The 14,042-nt window shown below is 46.9% G+C and overlaps 5 protein-coding genes across 6 annotated transcripts; all 5 read right to left on the bottom strand.

The window, feature by feature from the left end:
• Positions 1 to 588: 588 nt before the first annotated feature.
• On the bottom strand, positions 589 to 1,336 carry LOC6592023 (techylectin-5B). Its single transcript, XM_026992681.1, has one exon. It carries the CDS (start codon positions 1,315 to 1,317, stop codon positions 589 to 591), a length of 729 nt encoding a protein of 242 aa, XP_026848482.1. The 5' UTR covers positions 1,318 to 1,336.
• Positions 1,337 to 3,022: 1,686 nt separating this feature from the next.
• Positions 3,023 to 5,712, bottom strand: LOC113567464 (nucleolar protein dao-5-like). Its single transcript, XM_026995452.1, has 3 exons — positions 5,483 to 5,712; positions 3,987 to 5,406; positions 3,023 to 3,921 (listed from the first exon to the last, which is right to left on the bottom strand). The coding sequence occupies exons 1-3, from the start codon at positions 5,692 to 5,694 to the stop codon at positions 3,310 to 3,312; spliced, it is 2,244 nt and encodes a 747-aa protein (XP_026851253.1). The 5' UTR covers positions 5,695 to 5,712; the 3' UTR covers positions 3,023 to 3,309.
• A 62-nt stretch (positions 5,713 to 5,774) lies between these two features.
• LOC6592111 (mucin-5AC) lies at positions 5,775 to 11,608 on the bottom strand. 2 transcript variants are annotated; one of them, XM_026995450.1, is made up of 6 exons: positions 11,336 to 11,608; positions 9,131 to 10,204; positions 7,779 to 9,051; positions 6,687 to 7,168; positions 6,267 to 6,609; positions 5,775 to 5,988 (listed from the first exon to the last, which is right to left on the bottom strand). In XM_026995450.1, exons 2-6 carry the CDS (start codon positions 9,993 to 9,995, stop codon positions 5,841 to 5,843), a joined length of 3,111 nt encoding a protein of 1,036 aa, XP_026851251.1. In that variant the 5' UTR covers positions 9,996 to 10,204; positions 11,336 to 11,608; the 3' UTR covers positions 5,775 to 5,840. The 2 variants fall into 2 exon arrangements, with proteins under 2 accessions (XP_026851251.1, XP_026851252.1); XM_026995451.1 differs by having other exon boundaries at positions 5,775 to 5,985.
• Positions 11,609 to 11,697: 89 nt separating this feature from the next.
• On the bottom strand, positions 11,698 to 12,539 carry LOC6592110 (acylphosphatase-2). The gene is made up of 4 exons (XM_002017257.2): positions 12,431 to 12,539; positions 12,342 to 12,358; positions 12,168 to 12,277; positions 11,698 to 12,095 (listed from the first exon to the last, which is right to left on the bottom strand). The coding sequence occupies exons 1-4, from the start codon at positions 12,495 to 12,497 to the stop codon at positions 11,981 to 11,983; spliced, it is 309 nt and encodes a 102-aa protein (XP_002017293.1). The 5' UTR covers positions 12,498 to 12,539; the 3' UTR covers positions 11,698 to 11,980.
• Positions 12,540 to 12,935: 396 nt separating this feature from the next.
• LOC6592109 (uroporphyrinogen-III synthase) lies at positions 12,936 to 13,870 on the bottom strand. Its single transcript, XM_002017256.2, has one exon. The coding sequence runs from the start codon at positions 13,835 to 13,837 to the stop codon at positions 13,073 to 13,075; it is 765 nt and encodes a 254-aa protein (XP_002017292.1). The 5' UTR covers positions 13,838 to 13,870; the 3' UTR covers positions 12,936 to 13,072.
• Positions 13,871 to 14,042: the final 172 nt, after the last annotated feature.

Raw genomic sequence — 14,042 nt, 5'->3', positions numbered from 1 at the left:
GCAGAATGTTCTTCTTTTAAATATTAACGTCGATAGAGTTAGTAAGAAAATTTGTTTTCGTGCCATTTATATTCGCGAATATAATAATTAGCATTATAAAATAGATAAAAGCGATTAAGAGATGGGTGTTTTGTTGAATTTGAATCGTTGGATTCAATGCATAATTTCGGTGTTTTTTATTCATGTTATTATTTAAGATGGCCATAAGTTAGATTAACCGCAAAGGATTGTGGCCAATATCAATGTGCAGACAGGTACCAATACTAGTTTTGTGCTATCTCTGTCCTTCACACTAGATTAGAACAGAAGTGTAGTGCAGTACAACCATAAAATATACAAATTTATTTCATTGCCCTAAAAATGCAATGAAGGTACAAAAAAAAAACAGCCTGTCAAATATTTTGAAATATATGTATATTTTCGGACTGTTTTTCCGCCAGAACTTGTAACTCAAAATAAATGTCAAATAGGAAAGACTTTAGATCATCTGTTCGATGGACTTTAGACCACTAGATTCGATACCTATCGGTAACGGTATAAGGAGGAACAACTTATCGATCAAAAAGGCGATCAAAATTATGATAAACTCTATTTAAATTTTAAAAGTGCTCCAGGATTACTCGTCGTAAATGTCGTCGCGGTGGCCGGAACAAATCGTACGGGTCGTATCATCATGCGGGCCGTCTTCAAGGTATAATTACCGCTCCGCCAGTCTGCCCAGATGATACCCGAACGGCCCGATCCTGGGTAGATCCCATTGAGGTTGCACTCCTGGCAACGATCGAACCACCAGCCGCTGCCAAAGCGCACCGCACAGGGGATACTCTCGCGCGGGCTTTGGTCATTCCTACGGTCACAAGTGCTGAAATCCATCTTGTTGTGGTACTCCAGGGCATCGGGCATGGAACCCTGGTAGCCATCGATAACCAACTGGTAGTTGTAGCTCTCACTGTCCAGCCGGAACACCGCGTACTCGCCCCAATCTCGCGTCCCCTCCTGATCTTCCAGCTCGATGCGCAGCATGTGATCGTCGCGATAGACAATCTTGTGTATGAATTCGTTGCCAAACCAGAAGTCCCTCTCCAAACTGCCGAACCCTGTGCGATACTCGTCCCAGGTGCGATTAAAGTTCTCCTGCGTTTGGTAGGGTCCGCGACTCTGTATCACCGTCCAGGCGGGGCCATCCAAAGTGAAAGCGCAATAGCGCTCATTGAAATCCCGGCCTACTTCGTTCAGTTCTGGCACTAGAAATCGAAAGATGCCATCTCGTCGTGTCAAGTCCTCGAGCTCGTAGCAGTCGGCCTTGGCGGGTTGCATTGGATCTGGAGTGGATTGTTGTCAGGTGAGTGCGAAGGATTCCCTTTATTATCAAATTCTCGCTTACCCAATTTAGGTAGTTCCTTTTGTTTGGGTTCCGCCTCTTCTACCTCTACCTCTGCCAACTGTACCGCTGTTTTGTTGAGCCCTAAAGTCTCATTTGAAGCAGGTCCCAGACTTCCCGGTGCACTGATTTTTGCTTCTATTCTGCTGAGAATATCTGCGGTCCTCTCTTCACTCTCTGCCAGTCGCTGAAGCAGTTGAGTCACACGCTTTGATAGCTCCACAAGGGGATCGGAATCCCCTCTCCTTGGGGCATGCACATCGGCATCGCTGAGAAACAAAACCTTGCTCAGTACATGCCGTAGAGTAAACTCTAGATTCGTCAGCTTCAGCTGCTGTTTGTTCAGCAACTGTCTGATGCTGGGCTCCGATCTGGCAGTCGTCAGCATTAGGGATCCACTATGGAAAGTAGAGCTGAGTGCCAGCACGAATAGCAATGATATCTGGTTTAGGGAGTTTGGACGTTAGATTAGACGCTTCTCTTTTTTCGGCGATTAGCTCTTCTCTTACCATCATCTCGTGGCGTTGTTCAATCATCAACTGAACTCAACTGATGGATTGGTAGAAAGAAACACATGGTGACAATAATTGCCACATCTGTTATCCCCCCCCAAAAAAGCATATATCATCATAAAGTAAAGCATGCAAATATGAGAACACAATCTCTGGCTCGTAAATACGAATATAGAGTTCTGTATTTCTGCTATCCTTAGTAAATCTTTCACAATTTTTTCTTTGCTTTCTTCAAGTATTTAACGAGAGGAAAAATAATTAGAATAAACATTTATACGGCGCATATTATCCGTTTTCGTGTTGTTTTTTGTTTTTGTTATGTTTAATATCTACTAACGTTTAAGGTAGAAATGAAAACGACTAAGCGACTAAATACATTACATATACATGATCGTGCTGCACTCCACTGCACCCCCCACACTTCTCCTCTCCTCACCTCGCTCACTTCGATTCTTCTCTGCCAGAATTCCTTTTTTACATAACGTTTTCTCTTAACAAATAAAAAGTGAAAGCAAGCCTTTTGAATGCCCGCTTAAGGAGAAGGTTGTTGGTTGTCGATTGGTTGTTGTGCACGTGCGCGCGATTACATTTCTTATCATCTGCTTTATAAATCTGCTCTAACGGCATCTATATCTATATATATATATGTACATATATATAGATATTTGTGTGTGTGTGTGTTTGTTGTTATATTATATATTTATAAGTGTATTTGTTTATATGTAGATTAGCTTAAATCCTTTATTCTTGAACGCACTTTGGCTTGTAGCCCAAGTGGTGGGTGGCTGCTGGTGCGCTCCAAAAAACCGAACGCACTCACCACCACACATACACAAGACAGTGTTGCATTTGGAGAGTGCCAGAGTGGTGGGTGTGTTCGATTCTTCATCGCCGAAAAAAGTCGCATTCGCAACGTACCTCTATTATTATCGATTACATTATACATTATAGTTTACAGTTTGTTTTTTCTTGTTTTTACTTTCTTTAGAATTAATCCGCTTATTCGCTATAATTTTGTTGCTTTTTATTTACATGTGTATTCTCTCTATTTACGAGTTTTGTTTTGTTTCCTTTTCTTCTCTTCCATCATCTCGGCGCATATTTTGTGTGTGTGTGTGTGTGTGTGTTGTGTCGTGTCTGTCGTAGAACTAAATAACTTAGAAGACTGTTTAAGAGTAGAGTACGCCTTGCTATGCTGTCGGTCATCAGCCCAGCGGGGACGACAACAAACTCGGCAAAACCAACAAAAAACATATTTTAAAACAAATTAAAATACTCGATAGCTCCATGTCATCTCATCTGTGGGTGTGGGTGTGGATTGTGTGTGTGTTCTGTTTAAAATTGATAAAATATCTTCTTTTGCTTTTAAATATGGAGAATGAAAAGTTATTTGCTTTGGATTTTGGGTTGGCTTTTTTAGAGACGCTTGCGCGATCCATCGCTACGGGTCTTCCATTCCGGATCATTGGGGTCATCGTCGCCAAACGGATCATCGGCCATGTCCTCCTCTAGGGCCTCCGGATCATCCAAATAAGAATCGATCGCAGAGTTGTAGAGATCGTCAGGGCCATTAAGCATTTCGTCATCATCGAGCGGTGCCAAATGATGCTTGGGATAGTCCTCTTCCAGCTCCTCCCACAGAATATCCTCCGGCTCTGGGTCGTAGTCCACGCCATCGTCCATTTCCTCCTCCAACTCCTCCTCAAGGCCGCCACCGCCATTGATCTTTGCCTTGCCCGCTCTGGATGCTGACGCCGCCTTCCCAGCAGCATCCGCCGTTGGATGGCCATTTTGCTGACCATTGACTAGCTTGCTCTTCGACTTGCTGCTGCTGCGTCGTTTGCTCTTCCCAGCACCCGTTGATCCCCCATCCCCATTGGAGGATGTGGACTTGCTCTTGGTGCGCTTCACCTCCGGCTTCAGCACCTCATACTTGGGCGGGGCATAGCGCTCGGCCAGCATCTTCTGGTAGACCTCCTCGGACAGAGGAAAGATCAGCGGCTCGAAGGGTGATGGCTCCACAAAAGTCTGATTGGAAAATATAACTTGTAAAAGTTGTTCCTCCCTACCTCCTTCTGATCTCTTCTACTTACATCTTTTATGTCCGGCGTGGCACTGCGGCGTTCCGCCTGATCCTTAAGCTTGCTGGACGTGGTTCTGCGGCGTGACTGCGGTCGTGACGTCGCCCCCAACATCTCGCCGTTCTCGTTGAAACCCTCCAATGGCTGGGCCAACGGCGAGGGTATGCTCTCGTTATCGCCGGCTCCCGCACCACCAGCCAGATGTGGAGCTGGCGAGGCCGAATCCGGCGTATTGGCGCCGCTCGATTCGGCGCGACTGTCTATCCGGCGATTGGCTCGGGGTCGCGTGCTCCACGGAAACTTGAGATACGTCTCGAAGCGTTGCCGCTCCTCGATCAGGGCAAGCTGATGTCGCACAATGTACGCCTCGTCGGAGGTGTCCTCATCTTCCTCGTCCTCCTCCGGATCCAGTTGTACGATAGGCGCTATTGCTTGGCCGGCATTCGTTTTGGGTTTGTCGCCCTCTCCGGTCTTGGCCAGCTGTAGTTTGGGCCGCTTGGCCATTGGCTCCACCGTGGCGATGCGGACACCTTCAATCAAATGGGGTTTGCTTTTAGTTTCGCCCTTTATTGCAGCAGCATCAACGGAAGTGGAAGGGGCAGCGGCAACGGCAACGGCAGCTTCTTTTGTTGTAGTTGCTGTTGCCTTTTCGATTTTCCCATTGGGCCTATGCTTCTTTCTTTTGAGACCCTTTTTCTTGGCCCTGGAAGCCTTTTTTCTGCTGGCTGCTGATGGGAGGATGTCCTTCGTATCGTTGGCTGTGGACTGGATGTCCTTTTGATCGCTGGCTGTGGACTGGATGTCCTTTTGATCGCTGGCTGTGGACTGGATGTCCTTTTGGTCGTTGGCTGGTAAAGAGATAACTTTTTTCTCAGCATCTGAGGACTGGATATCTTTTTTATCAGCGGCTGACGATGACTGGGCATCGTTCTCCAAGCCGACAGCTGACAGGATATCATTCTTATCATTAGCCTCCGCCTGCACAGCCAGCCCCTGGACGACAGCCTCCTTCGCGCTCTCCAGCTCCTTTGGGGGAATATCCTTCTTCTCACTAGCCTCTGCCTGCTGGAGAACATCCTTCTCCTTCTTGGCATTACCATTCACCAGTCCATTGTTGTTATTATTGTTTATTTTGTGCTTGGTCTTCTGCTGTAACTTCTTCAAGCCATTCACCTTTAAAGGTTGCCCAGGCAGCAGCACTGGCTGTGCCTGTGGCTGTGGTTGTGGTTGTGGCTGCGGCTTTTGCTCATTTAACGCTGCTGCTGCCGCTGGCACAATGCCATTGCCACCGGCTTTGATCTGTGGTGGTGGTGGTGCTGGTGCTGGTGTTGTTGGTGTTGCTGCTGGTGGTGCTGTTGCTGCTGAATCATCAGATGATGATGCTGCTGGTTGTACTGGTGTGTTATCAGTCTCGCTGTCGACAACGCGCCATCTACAAAAACCAACAAGAGTACAGATGGTATGAGAATGATTGCACAGCAAAAGAGAGATAAAGGGGGGGGACATACTTGGGTGTGGGTATCTCTTTGTAGGGCAGTATCTCCACTTTCGTTTGGGCCGCAATACTATAGGGTATAACAATATTATCAATATCATAAACGGGACGATGACGACGCTCTGTTGTTCTGAAAGTTTTAAGTTTTAGTTGGTAGATCCTTTGGTCTGGAAGCTGCCCATTTTCCCTACCTCTCCGAACGTTGATTTTGCGTGGGCGAGGCATGACGACTACGACTACCGCTTCTCACATCTCCACCTGCACCTCCACCGCTTTGATCGCTATACCCATTCAGATGGCTGTTATTTAGTGTGTTGGAATTGCTGTTGCTGTTGCTGCTGTTTCTGTTGTTTTTGGATATGCGTCGCCGCTTAGCGTCGCTGTTCGAGATCTGAGATGCTGAGGAGGGACTGTGGAGGCGCTGTCGTTGGCGTTGGCGAGAGTCGGGCCACGGCAATCTGGAGCCGTTCACTCCAGTTGGTGGCTGATGCGCCTGCTGCTGCTTCCTGCTCGCAGCTGCTGCATCCCCATAGGGTGCGGAGAGAAACGAAGGGCATAATAAACAATTTGATGATGTTGTATTGATTGGTGATTGGTGATTGGAGGAAGGATCGGTATCGGTTTTCGGTTCGGTTCGGTTCAGTTTTTTTTTGTTTTTTTGTTTTTTGTTTTTGGTTCAGTTTTGTTTTTTATGTTGATATCGATTTTGGTTTGGATGGAAAGAAACAGAAGAAGAGATGCAAAAGATTGTTGTTGTTGTATGTTAATAACAAATATCGAATGTTTGTCATGTTTACAATAATTTACTGTTGGCCACAAGTGGCGTTGTAGAAGGCGTAGAAGAAGTAGAAGTTGCTGTACCGTTTCCGCTGTCCCCTAGACCCGTCGCTGCCGTGCCGGCTGCCGCTGCATCTTTATTTGAGTTTGAATTATTATTATTGTTGTTGCGCTCTTTGCGTCGTATGTAGCGACGCTTGATCAGGTCGCCGGGACGACGAGCAGCACTATTGCTGGCAGCAATGGCCTCGCGTTCCGCCTTATAGACACCTTTGACAACGGTCTTGGCCTGGCAGCGCGACATACGTTGCTGCCAGTCCGATTGCCGGCAAATGGCCTCAAAATGCACAGATTGTGTGACATCTAGGGGATGGGTGGGGGGGGAGAAGACGATCGATTATTGAATATTTGTATGGATTTCTGGATTGTGTATCCCTTACCCGTGTCAAAGCTGAGCACTGGATGATAGCCCGGATCGAGGAGCGCCACTCGATTTGCCGGCATCATCATTTCGGCCAATTCGCGCGGCGCTGTCGGATCTGGTCGGCCCGTGCACAGGGCACACGGTATCTGTGGCCACTGGCAGCCGCATTTGATGTTGCTGGGGCGAGCGGCCTTCTTGGAAATCGTGTGAATGCCCGTGGTTTGGAACAGACTGCGTTTCCGAAACTTGGACAGCATCAGGGGTCGGGCGCGGCAGCATTGATATTCGCTGGATGGCTCCTCCTTGTAGCCATTCGCCGGCTGCTGCACCTGCATCTGCTCCAGCTCCACGGCGCCCTTTGAGTGATTCAAATCCATATACAGATCACGATACTGGCGTTTCCTGCCCTCCAACTCGGCCATCTGTGAGCAGAGCCAGGACCAGCGCAGTGCAATATTGGCTCGATCTTTGGAGTATGTCCACACGGCTCGACGGGCGCTGAAATACATCCAGCAGATACAAATTAGTGGGGTTCGGGGACAAATCTACTATCTACAGACAATACCGAATCAAAGTAGTCTTTTTCATTTGGTTTTTTAAAGAAAGTTATGTGTCCTATTGATTCGTGTTTTATTTTCGGTTATTTTTGAATATTTCGAAATTCTGTTCGTTCCACAAACGTGGCGGGAGGACAGGAAATACAGGAACGTAGGTGCGTGGGTGAGTCTTCGAAACATAGGGAAAAGTAGAGACATTGAAGTGCGAGGCTTAGGGACTCTTGGGGACTTGATCCAAATCTAGTACATATGTAAATCAAGTTGTCTGTTCTTGTTTCCCCTTCAAATGACTGGTCTTACGATCCTGATCGTGCCAAAGGAATGTTCGAATGGTTGTCTACAAATCTACTTAAAACTCTTAATCGCTGCCAGAAATGATAGAATTTCATCTGCTTTAAGCATTCAAGTAATGTCATAAAAGTCATTAAGTTCTCTGGTAGAAAACAAAAAAAAAGTCTGACAAACAAAATTGAAAAATTCATAATTGAAACTATTTTTAAAGTGGGAATATCTCCCACAGCGAACATGGAAGGAAAGGAGGAATTACTTACATCGTCAGCGGCTTCTGATGGGTGTTGTTGTAGATGACCATCTCGTCGGCAGACTCGCCGCCAGAGCTGGACTCTGTTGCATCCGAATCGAGGGCGTTCTGTATCTCCCGCATCTCATTGTGCAGCAGCCCAGAGACGTGGGTCAGCTCGTTGGTTATATGTGTGTCAAAGCAGGGTATAATCTCATGCAAACCGGGCGCTTTCTGTTCGATGGCCGCGGCCGACGATGCTGCTGTTGAAGTGGCGGCTGCTGATGTATCCAGCAGGTTCTTGCCACGACGTACCTTGGCAGGCACTGCTGCAGTGCTGCCGGCACTGTTGTACCATGTCGAGGATGGGGCCAATGTGGCGGAACTGCCGCTGGGCGTATGACAGATCTGCTGGTGCCGTGCAGCCGTTTCGATGCTACGAAGGAGGCTGCCCATCTGGGTGGCTGGCACGGGATGCTTCTTTTGGTCTTCCCAAAAGTCGGGCTTCGGTCGCCCGGAGACGATCGACAGCACGGTGGTCTCCTGCTCGCTGAGCGTATCACTTCTCACAGGATTCGGGGTCTTGTGGGAGGTGCGTGCCGCCCATTCCATAATCCCAGCCACCTCCTCGCTGGTGTGACTGCACATATAGCGCGCCTGGAACTTCCGCATTCGCCGGAACAGATGGTCGATCTTTCGCGTGAGAATTTGTTGCTGCTGCTCTATTGATTTTTGACCCTCCGCCATGGATTCTGCTGGTAGGACATGAGGGGTGCTGCTGCTGCTGCCGATGGTGCCGCCAATGGGATTCTGATACTGTGGAGTTACGGATGGGTGAGGGGCCGAAGCTGTCGCTGACGGCTGCTCCTCCCACACCTCGTTGAAGAAATTGAAATCACACATGTCCGGATTAATGTCCGAATTGATGACGTGATTGCCCTCAAAGGTTTTGAGCGCCTTGAGGACCTCCTCGATGTCGGTGTCCTCCAGCCCCTCGCCGCCTCCTGCATCTTTGAGAAAATTTGTGGAACTGGAAGTACTTTGAGGCGTCAACTGTGATGCATTCAATGCTGTGGATTGCCTCTGGCCCGGCAGCGGCGAGGCCAGGCTACCGGGCAATGACTCGGATCTTGGATCCTGTTGCACCTGTTGCCGGCTGGGCGTTGTGGGAGTTGTTGGAACCACCATTTCCACCACATCCACCACATCGACCATTTCCACATCCACCTGCTCCTGCACCGGCTCTTGCTCCTTCACTGCAGGCAAAATGGCACTAGCATTGCCATCCAACTGGCTGAGGCGCTCTGTGAAAATCGAAGAGATGGAGTAGAAGAGAGTATGAATGGAAAGTGCTCTCTGTCGTCTTTCCGTTCTCTAACTTACCCTCTATATCATCCGTTGCGATCTTTGGCAACTCCTCTAATGGCGCCGACGTCGTCGTCGCTGGTTGCTCCAATTCCATCGGCTCAAGCAGATCGATTTGTGGCTCACCCGTTGTGGATTCCCCTACGACTACTACCTCTGCTTCAACTTCTGCTACAACTACAGTTTCTGCCACAGCGGATGGTGCTGCTGGCTCCTTGCTGAGACTCACTTCGGGTAGGGTCTTGCGCAGACAGATCTCAGCCGAGATCGTCTCCTCAAAGTTGCTGGTCAGACCTGCCAGCAGCTGTACCGTGGAATTGTCCTTCCTTGGACTACGACCACTATTGTTGTTGTTGTTGTTGTTCTCGATGGTAGGCGTTACAGAAGGCACGTCAGTGCTTTCGGTATCGCTTTGTGGGAGAGCAGGCGATTGACTTTCAAGGAGCCCCGTAGCACTGGTTGATGCCACAGCGGCGTCAACGATGGGTGGTACGCCTCCTCCTGTTGCTGCTTCGGCTTCGGCTTCTGCGACCCCCGATCCAGTGGTCGTTGTTGTTGTTGTTGTGTGTGGGGTAGGAGCTGTGCTTAGGCCCATTGGATCATTATTTTGTTGCTTGTTGCTGCTGCTGTTGTTGCCGACGCTTAATTTACGCTTGTTGTTGCTGATTCTGCTCGATGGAACGCGTTGCGGGATGACTACAGCCGCAGCTTTGGCAGCTGCCGCTGCTGCTGAGGCGGCCGCCTCCTTGGAGGAACGCGTCACACGCGTTGTGGCCGTTGCCGGCGTTGGTGTCGCTGGTTTCTTCACCACCACCGAAGGCGATGCTGCGCTGGTTAGCTTCTCCTTGGTACTTAATGGCTCGGCTGTGAGCGCTGGTGCCATAGTAGTTTCGATGCCGTTGGCCAGTTCTGTTTCTCCTGCTCCTGCTGCTTTTCCTGGTGATGGTGATGCATTCGCATCGGTTCCACACGTCCCGAGTGGAGCTCCAATGGTAGCCAAGGGGCTCGCACGCCGATTCCTGATTCGCTTTTCCCTTTCAATTTTCTACCGGATCTTCCGTTGAAGGTACGTTCCGATTCGACGACAACTCGCTTTTGGACGCAATACAAATAATATTATTTTATCCAAAATGATTTTGAAAATTAAATATTTGTATGGAAAATGCAGAGCACACTTTTCGTTCTCTTCGCTTGGCAGCTCACAAATACATGCACAACAAATCACATACACACCGAATACACACATGCATATGAACTGACAGAGCATACTGCGTTAACTTTATGTCATATCAAATCCCACTCTTTTACTCTTTTAAACCAAAAGCCGCTTGCATTTGTTTGATATATACCAAATATTTTTATTATCTCAATCCAGCTCTTATGGGAATAAAAAGTGTCTTTTCCGGCGTGTTATGTACAAAATACTCACACCACTCTAGGGCCACACACACACATACGGATAGTGAGAGAACAAATACTCCAAGAGAGAGAGAGAGAGATAGAGAGAGAGACTGAGCGCGCGAGCGTGCGGACACAGCAGGCCTGGCAGAATGCGCGCTATTGCTGCTATTGCTCATTCACAATGATGCGCAATAAAAAAAGACTGTATAGAAGACAGACGAACACACATCTTTGCATACTGACGGAATCGTTTTGCTCCCTAGATGAAAATCACAATTTTCCTTCAACTTTACATCATGCTTGAGAAACGTATTAGCAGATGCATTCTGTTTCTGCGCATGGTGCTGGGCGATGCTGTTCGGCTTCCATGTTTTTATATAATTTCTTTTATTGAATTTTTTTTGATCCACAATTAGTGGGCAAACAGCACCTCGCGCCTTTACAACACACACACACATACGAAGACTCAAAAATATGCATGCACACGCAAACAAATACAAAGAGTGTTCGCGCTTATGTGTGTGGGTGCGGGTCTAGCAATGTTCCACTATTTTCAGTTATTTACACAATCGCATTTTTTTATACATCTCACTATCACGAAATGCCCTACAAATGCTTAATTAGTTGTAATCTTTTTCATTTGTTGCTGTTTGGGACGATTAGAATCGAGCGGAAAAAAAAGGGAGTAGAAAAACGTTTTCAGCGCGAAAGTATTGTCGAAGTACTCACACAGGCACACAGACACATTCACCAATGGAAGCAGAAGCACGCAAGAATTTGTAAATTGCTTAAAATTTATGTAGTATTTTTGGTTGTACGCACAATCTAACCGTTTTGCACGATGTACACACAATTGTTAATTTTTTTCGTCTTACACAATGGCATGGACTTCGTCTCAATGTTCTCACTTCGCACAATTTTTTCCTCATTTATTTTTTTTCATCGCTGGCTGATACGCTTTTTGCCAAACGACGTGTATCGAAGCTGTACTCGTTTATGCCCTGGCAGAGCAAAGTACGCATGCCAAACAACCGGTTGTCCCGCTCACACCTATGCCGCGGCAATTGAAAATGCGTACGAGTAGTTTCGTGCGTGCGAGCGAGATGTCGTTTGAATTAAATACCTATCGGTACTTTTTGGCATGTGGCAACGCTAACTATTTAACTACTTTAAAGGCAACCCTGTGGCGGTGTCTCTCGATTTGTATTTGGTTTGTTTTGTTACAATAATATTGTTAATTTTTTTCAGACGCCGATTTGAACTGAATGACTGAAATTGCAGCTTTGTGCTGAAGCACTTCTGGGCGACGAGAGAGGCCGTTATATGCTGTACATTTTGAAATTGTGTCTACTGGATGGAGGATAGGAGAGGTGGTCGATGCACCCACAACACATATGTATATAGTTTAAGGAACTCTAAATAAACCGAATATAAATGAAGTGTTTAGCTTGAAAAGTGTTCTGGGATCTAGCGCTTGATGGAAAAGCCACTGAAAGTATATTCGGGAATTTCCTTGGCCGCCGTAAATGTTGCCTTTTCGATACTGGACGAGGGACTCCCTTTGGTCTCTAGCCAATGTTTCCTGAAAACAATTGGTGTCGGGACACTATAGTTAGCATCAGACTGGTAATACTAATCCAAAAACCTGCATTACATTTCGTTCAGCTGGGGAAGGGGTGCCTCCAATTGTCCCTTAACAGTGCCCTCTCTGGTGTTCATGCACCAACCTCTTACGCCCAGGCTGTTTGCCTGGCGCTCCGTGTGCTAGATTAGGTGATAGTGACCCCGCTGATCAGTCAATCGGCCAGTTAAACCATTCATCACTTACCTTGCGGAAGAAAACACCTGAAATGGCAAGAGAAACGAATTAGATCATGGCCAGGCGGATATCTGGTGAAACCAGGTCGCCAGAAATACCTTGTACGCGTCCAAACACCTCAAAATTGCAGGCAAACAGCGGTTTGGCGCTTGCAGATGCTGCCATGGTTGTTTCGTTCGAATATATTTGGATTTGGGATAAGCAAATGCTGACTTGAAATGTCAGCAGCGACAAAAATATATAACTTACTACGAACGAATTATAGTGCGATGCCATAGTGACCGGCGGTGGCAGCTCTATCAATTTTAACCCTTCGGGGGGCAGCAGTTCTCTATTCACTCTGACGTATGCCTACGGAGATAATTGATCAGAAATGCTTGGGGAAACTATGTTCGTCATGACGTATTTGCTGCAAGTTAATCATTCAAATTAAATAAGTAAAAAGTAGAGCAAGCGCATAAGCACAATTATCTTATTTACTGTTGTAATAATAGTAATACTAGAATAACACACCATAAGGGTTAATAACAGTGTTACCATACGATTCTAAAATGACCAACCAAATCCGCATTTCAAATATAACGATAAATTTAAGTGTTTATCCCTTTGGATTATAATTTATGCGTTTTGGCGATGTCTTTCCTTGATACATTAACAAAATTTCGATTACATTCGTGCATATACCAGAAATGGAAACAATTAAAATTTTAATGAAATATGGCAACAGTTTCCCATCTGAATTATTGTTTGATGGCTTTTATCAACTGATCTACGCTATAGGAGTTCACCACAGCGCTCACAGGAAGTTTTGCCTCCTCCATGGCCTTTTGGGCAGCAGCTCCCACAGCAATAAGTTTGCGATCGTTCACAGAAACCTTATATTTGCTGAAAAACTCCGATGCACTCCTCACGCTGGCCAGACTGTGAAACACTATGGTCTCCAATTGTTTGGCCTTGAGCACCTTTTTCATGTCGTTTGTAAAATTCGGATGGATTTGATTCTCGTACACTTCACAAGAATCCACACGAAACCCCTGAGCCACCAGTCGGATACGCAGCGTATTGCCGGCCTCATTCCCGTAAGGCAGGAGCAATGGCAAGTCTCTCTTCGGTCCAATGGTCTCCACAATCAGGTCGCACAGGTTGTGGGCACTCACCACACGATCTCCAAGCGTCGGAAACTTTCGTAGAGTCATGTATGCCCTGCTATGGGTACTTGCGCCCAAGGCATAGTTATGCAAGGCACGCCAGCAATTTGGCATCGCACCATTATTGCCCAGTGCCTCGTACACGGCCTGGACACTGCGCGGTCCGGGGAAGATAATTCCGGCATATCTGTGCGGCGCCTCAAGTTTGGCCTTCAGCAAGTCCAGGTTCTTCATCACAATCTGCGATGGGGGTATGTAAATGGGACTTAAATTACTCTGACGCATTGCCTGGCTCCGATCATAGTCCGCGGTGTGGCCCTTCAATAGGATAACTATTCGCTTTTGGCGATTAGCCATTGTTGGAATACAATTTTTAGAGCTCGAAAAAAACGTTGATTTTTGTTTGGAAACAGAACCGATCGGTTGTTTGTTTGAATTGTAATGAATTGTAAGTTTTCAGATGGGTATCGGATCTGTTGTTTGTTTGAAAATTGTCATAGCATTCATGATGTTGAAAAAGTGTGATCTGTGACAGGGGAATGTAATATGAAGGGGAACATAT

Source organism: Drosophila persimilis, unplaced genomic scaffold, assembly GCF_003286085.1.
Source record: "Drosophila persimilis strain 14011-0111.01,24,50 unplaced genomic scaffold, DperRS2 tig00000000-arrow-pilon, whole genome shotgun sequence".
In the NCBI taxonomy this organism is placed as follows: domain Eukaryota; kingdom Metazoa; phylum Arthropoda; class Insecta; order Diptera; family Drosophilidae; genus Drosophila; species Drosophila persimilis.
Note: the sequence above shows the minus strand (reverse complement) of the source record. Positions and strands in the feature narration are given on the sequence as shown.

Bases quoted from the DNA above. Each gene is read 5' to 3' on its own strand.
- LOC6592023 (XM_026992681.1), bottom strand. From the start codon at position 1,317: ATGCAACCCGCCAAGGCCGACTGCTACGAGCTCGAGGACTTGACACGA.
- LOC113567464 (XM_026995452.1), bottom strand. From the start codon at position 5,694: ATGCCTCGCCCACGCAAAATCAACGTTCGGAGAGGTAGGGAAAATGGG. The intron at 5,407-5,482 runs GTATGTCCCCCC...TGGTTTTTGTAG, and splicing joins AAAGAGATACCCACACCCAA to ATGGCGCGTTGTCGACAGCG. The intron at 3,922-3,986 runs GTAAGTAGAAGA...TTTTCCAATCAG, and splicing joins CCACGCCGGACATAAAAGAT to ACTTTTGTGGAGCCATCACC.
- LOC6592111 (XM_026995450.1), bottom strand. From the start codon at position 9,995: ATGGCACCAGCGCTCACAGCCGAGCCATTAAGTACCAAGGAGAAGCTA. The intron at 7,169-7,778 runs GTAAGTAATTCC...GATGTATTTCAG, and splicing joins CATCAGAAGCCGCTGACGAT to CGCCCGTCGAGCCGTGTGGA. The intron at 5,989-6,266 runs GTAAACATGACA...ATGGGGATGCAG, and splicing joins GTGGCCAACAGTAAATTATT to CAGCTGCGAGCAGGAAGCAG.
- LOC6592110 (XM_002017257.2), bottom strand. From the start codon at position 12,497: ATGGCAGCATCTGCAAGCGCCAAACCGCTGTTTGCCTGCAATTTTGAG. The intron at 12,096-12,167 runs GTAATGCAGGTT...AATTGTTTTCAG, and splicing joins CTTCCCCAGCTGAACGAAAT to GAAACATTGGCTAGAGACCA.
- LOC6592109 (XM_002017256.2), bottom strand. From the start codon at position 13,837: ATGGCTAATCGCCAAAAGCGAATAGTTATCCTATTGAAGGGCCACACC.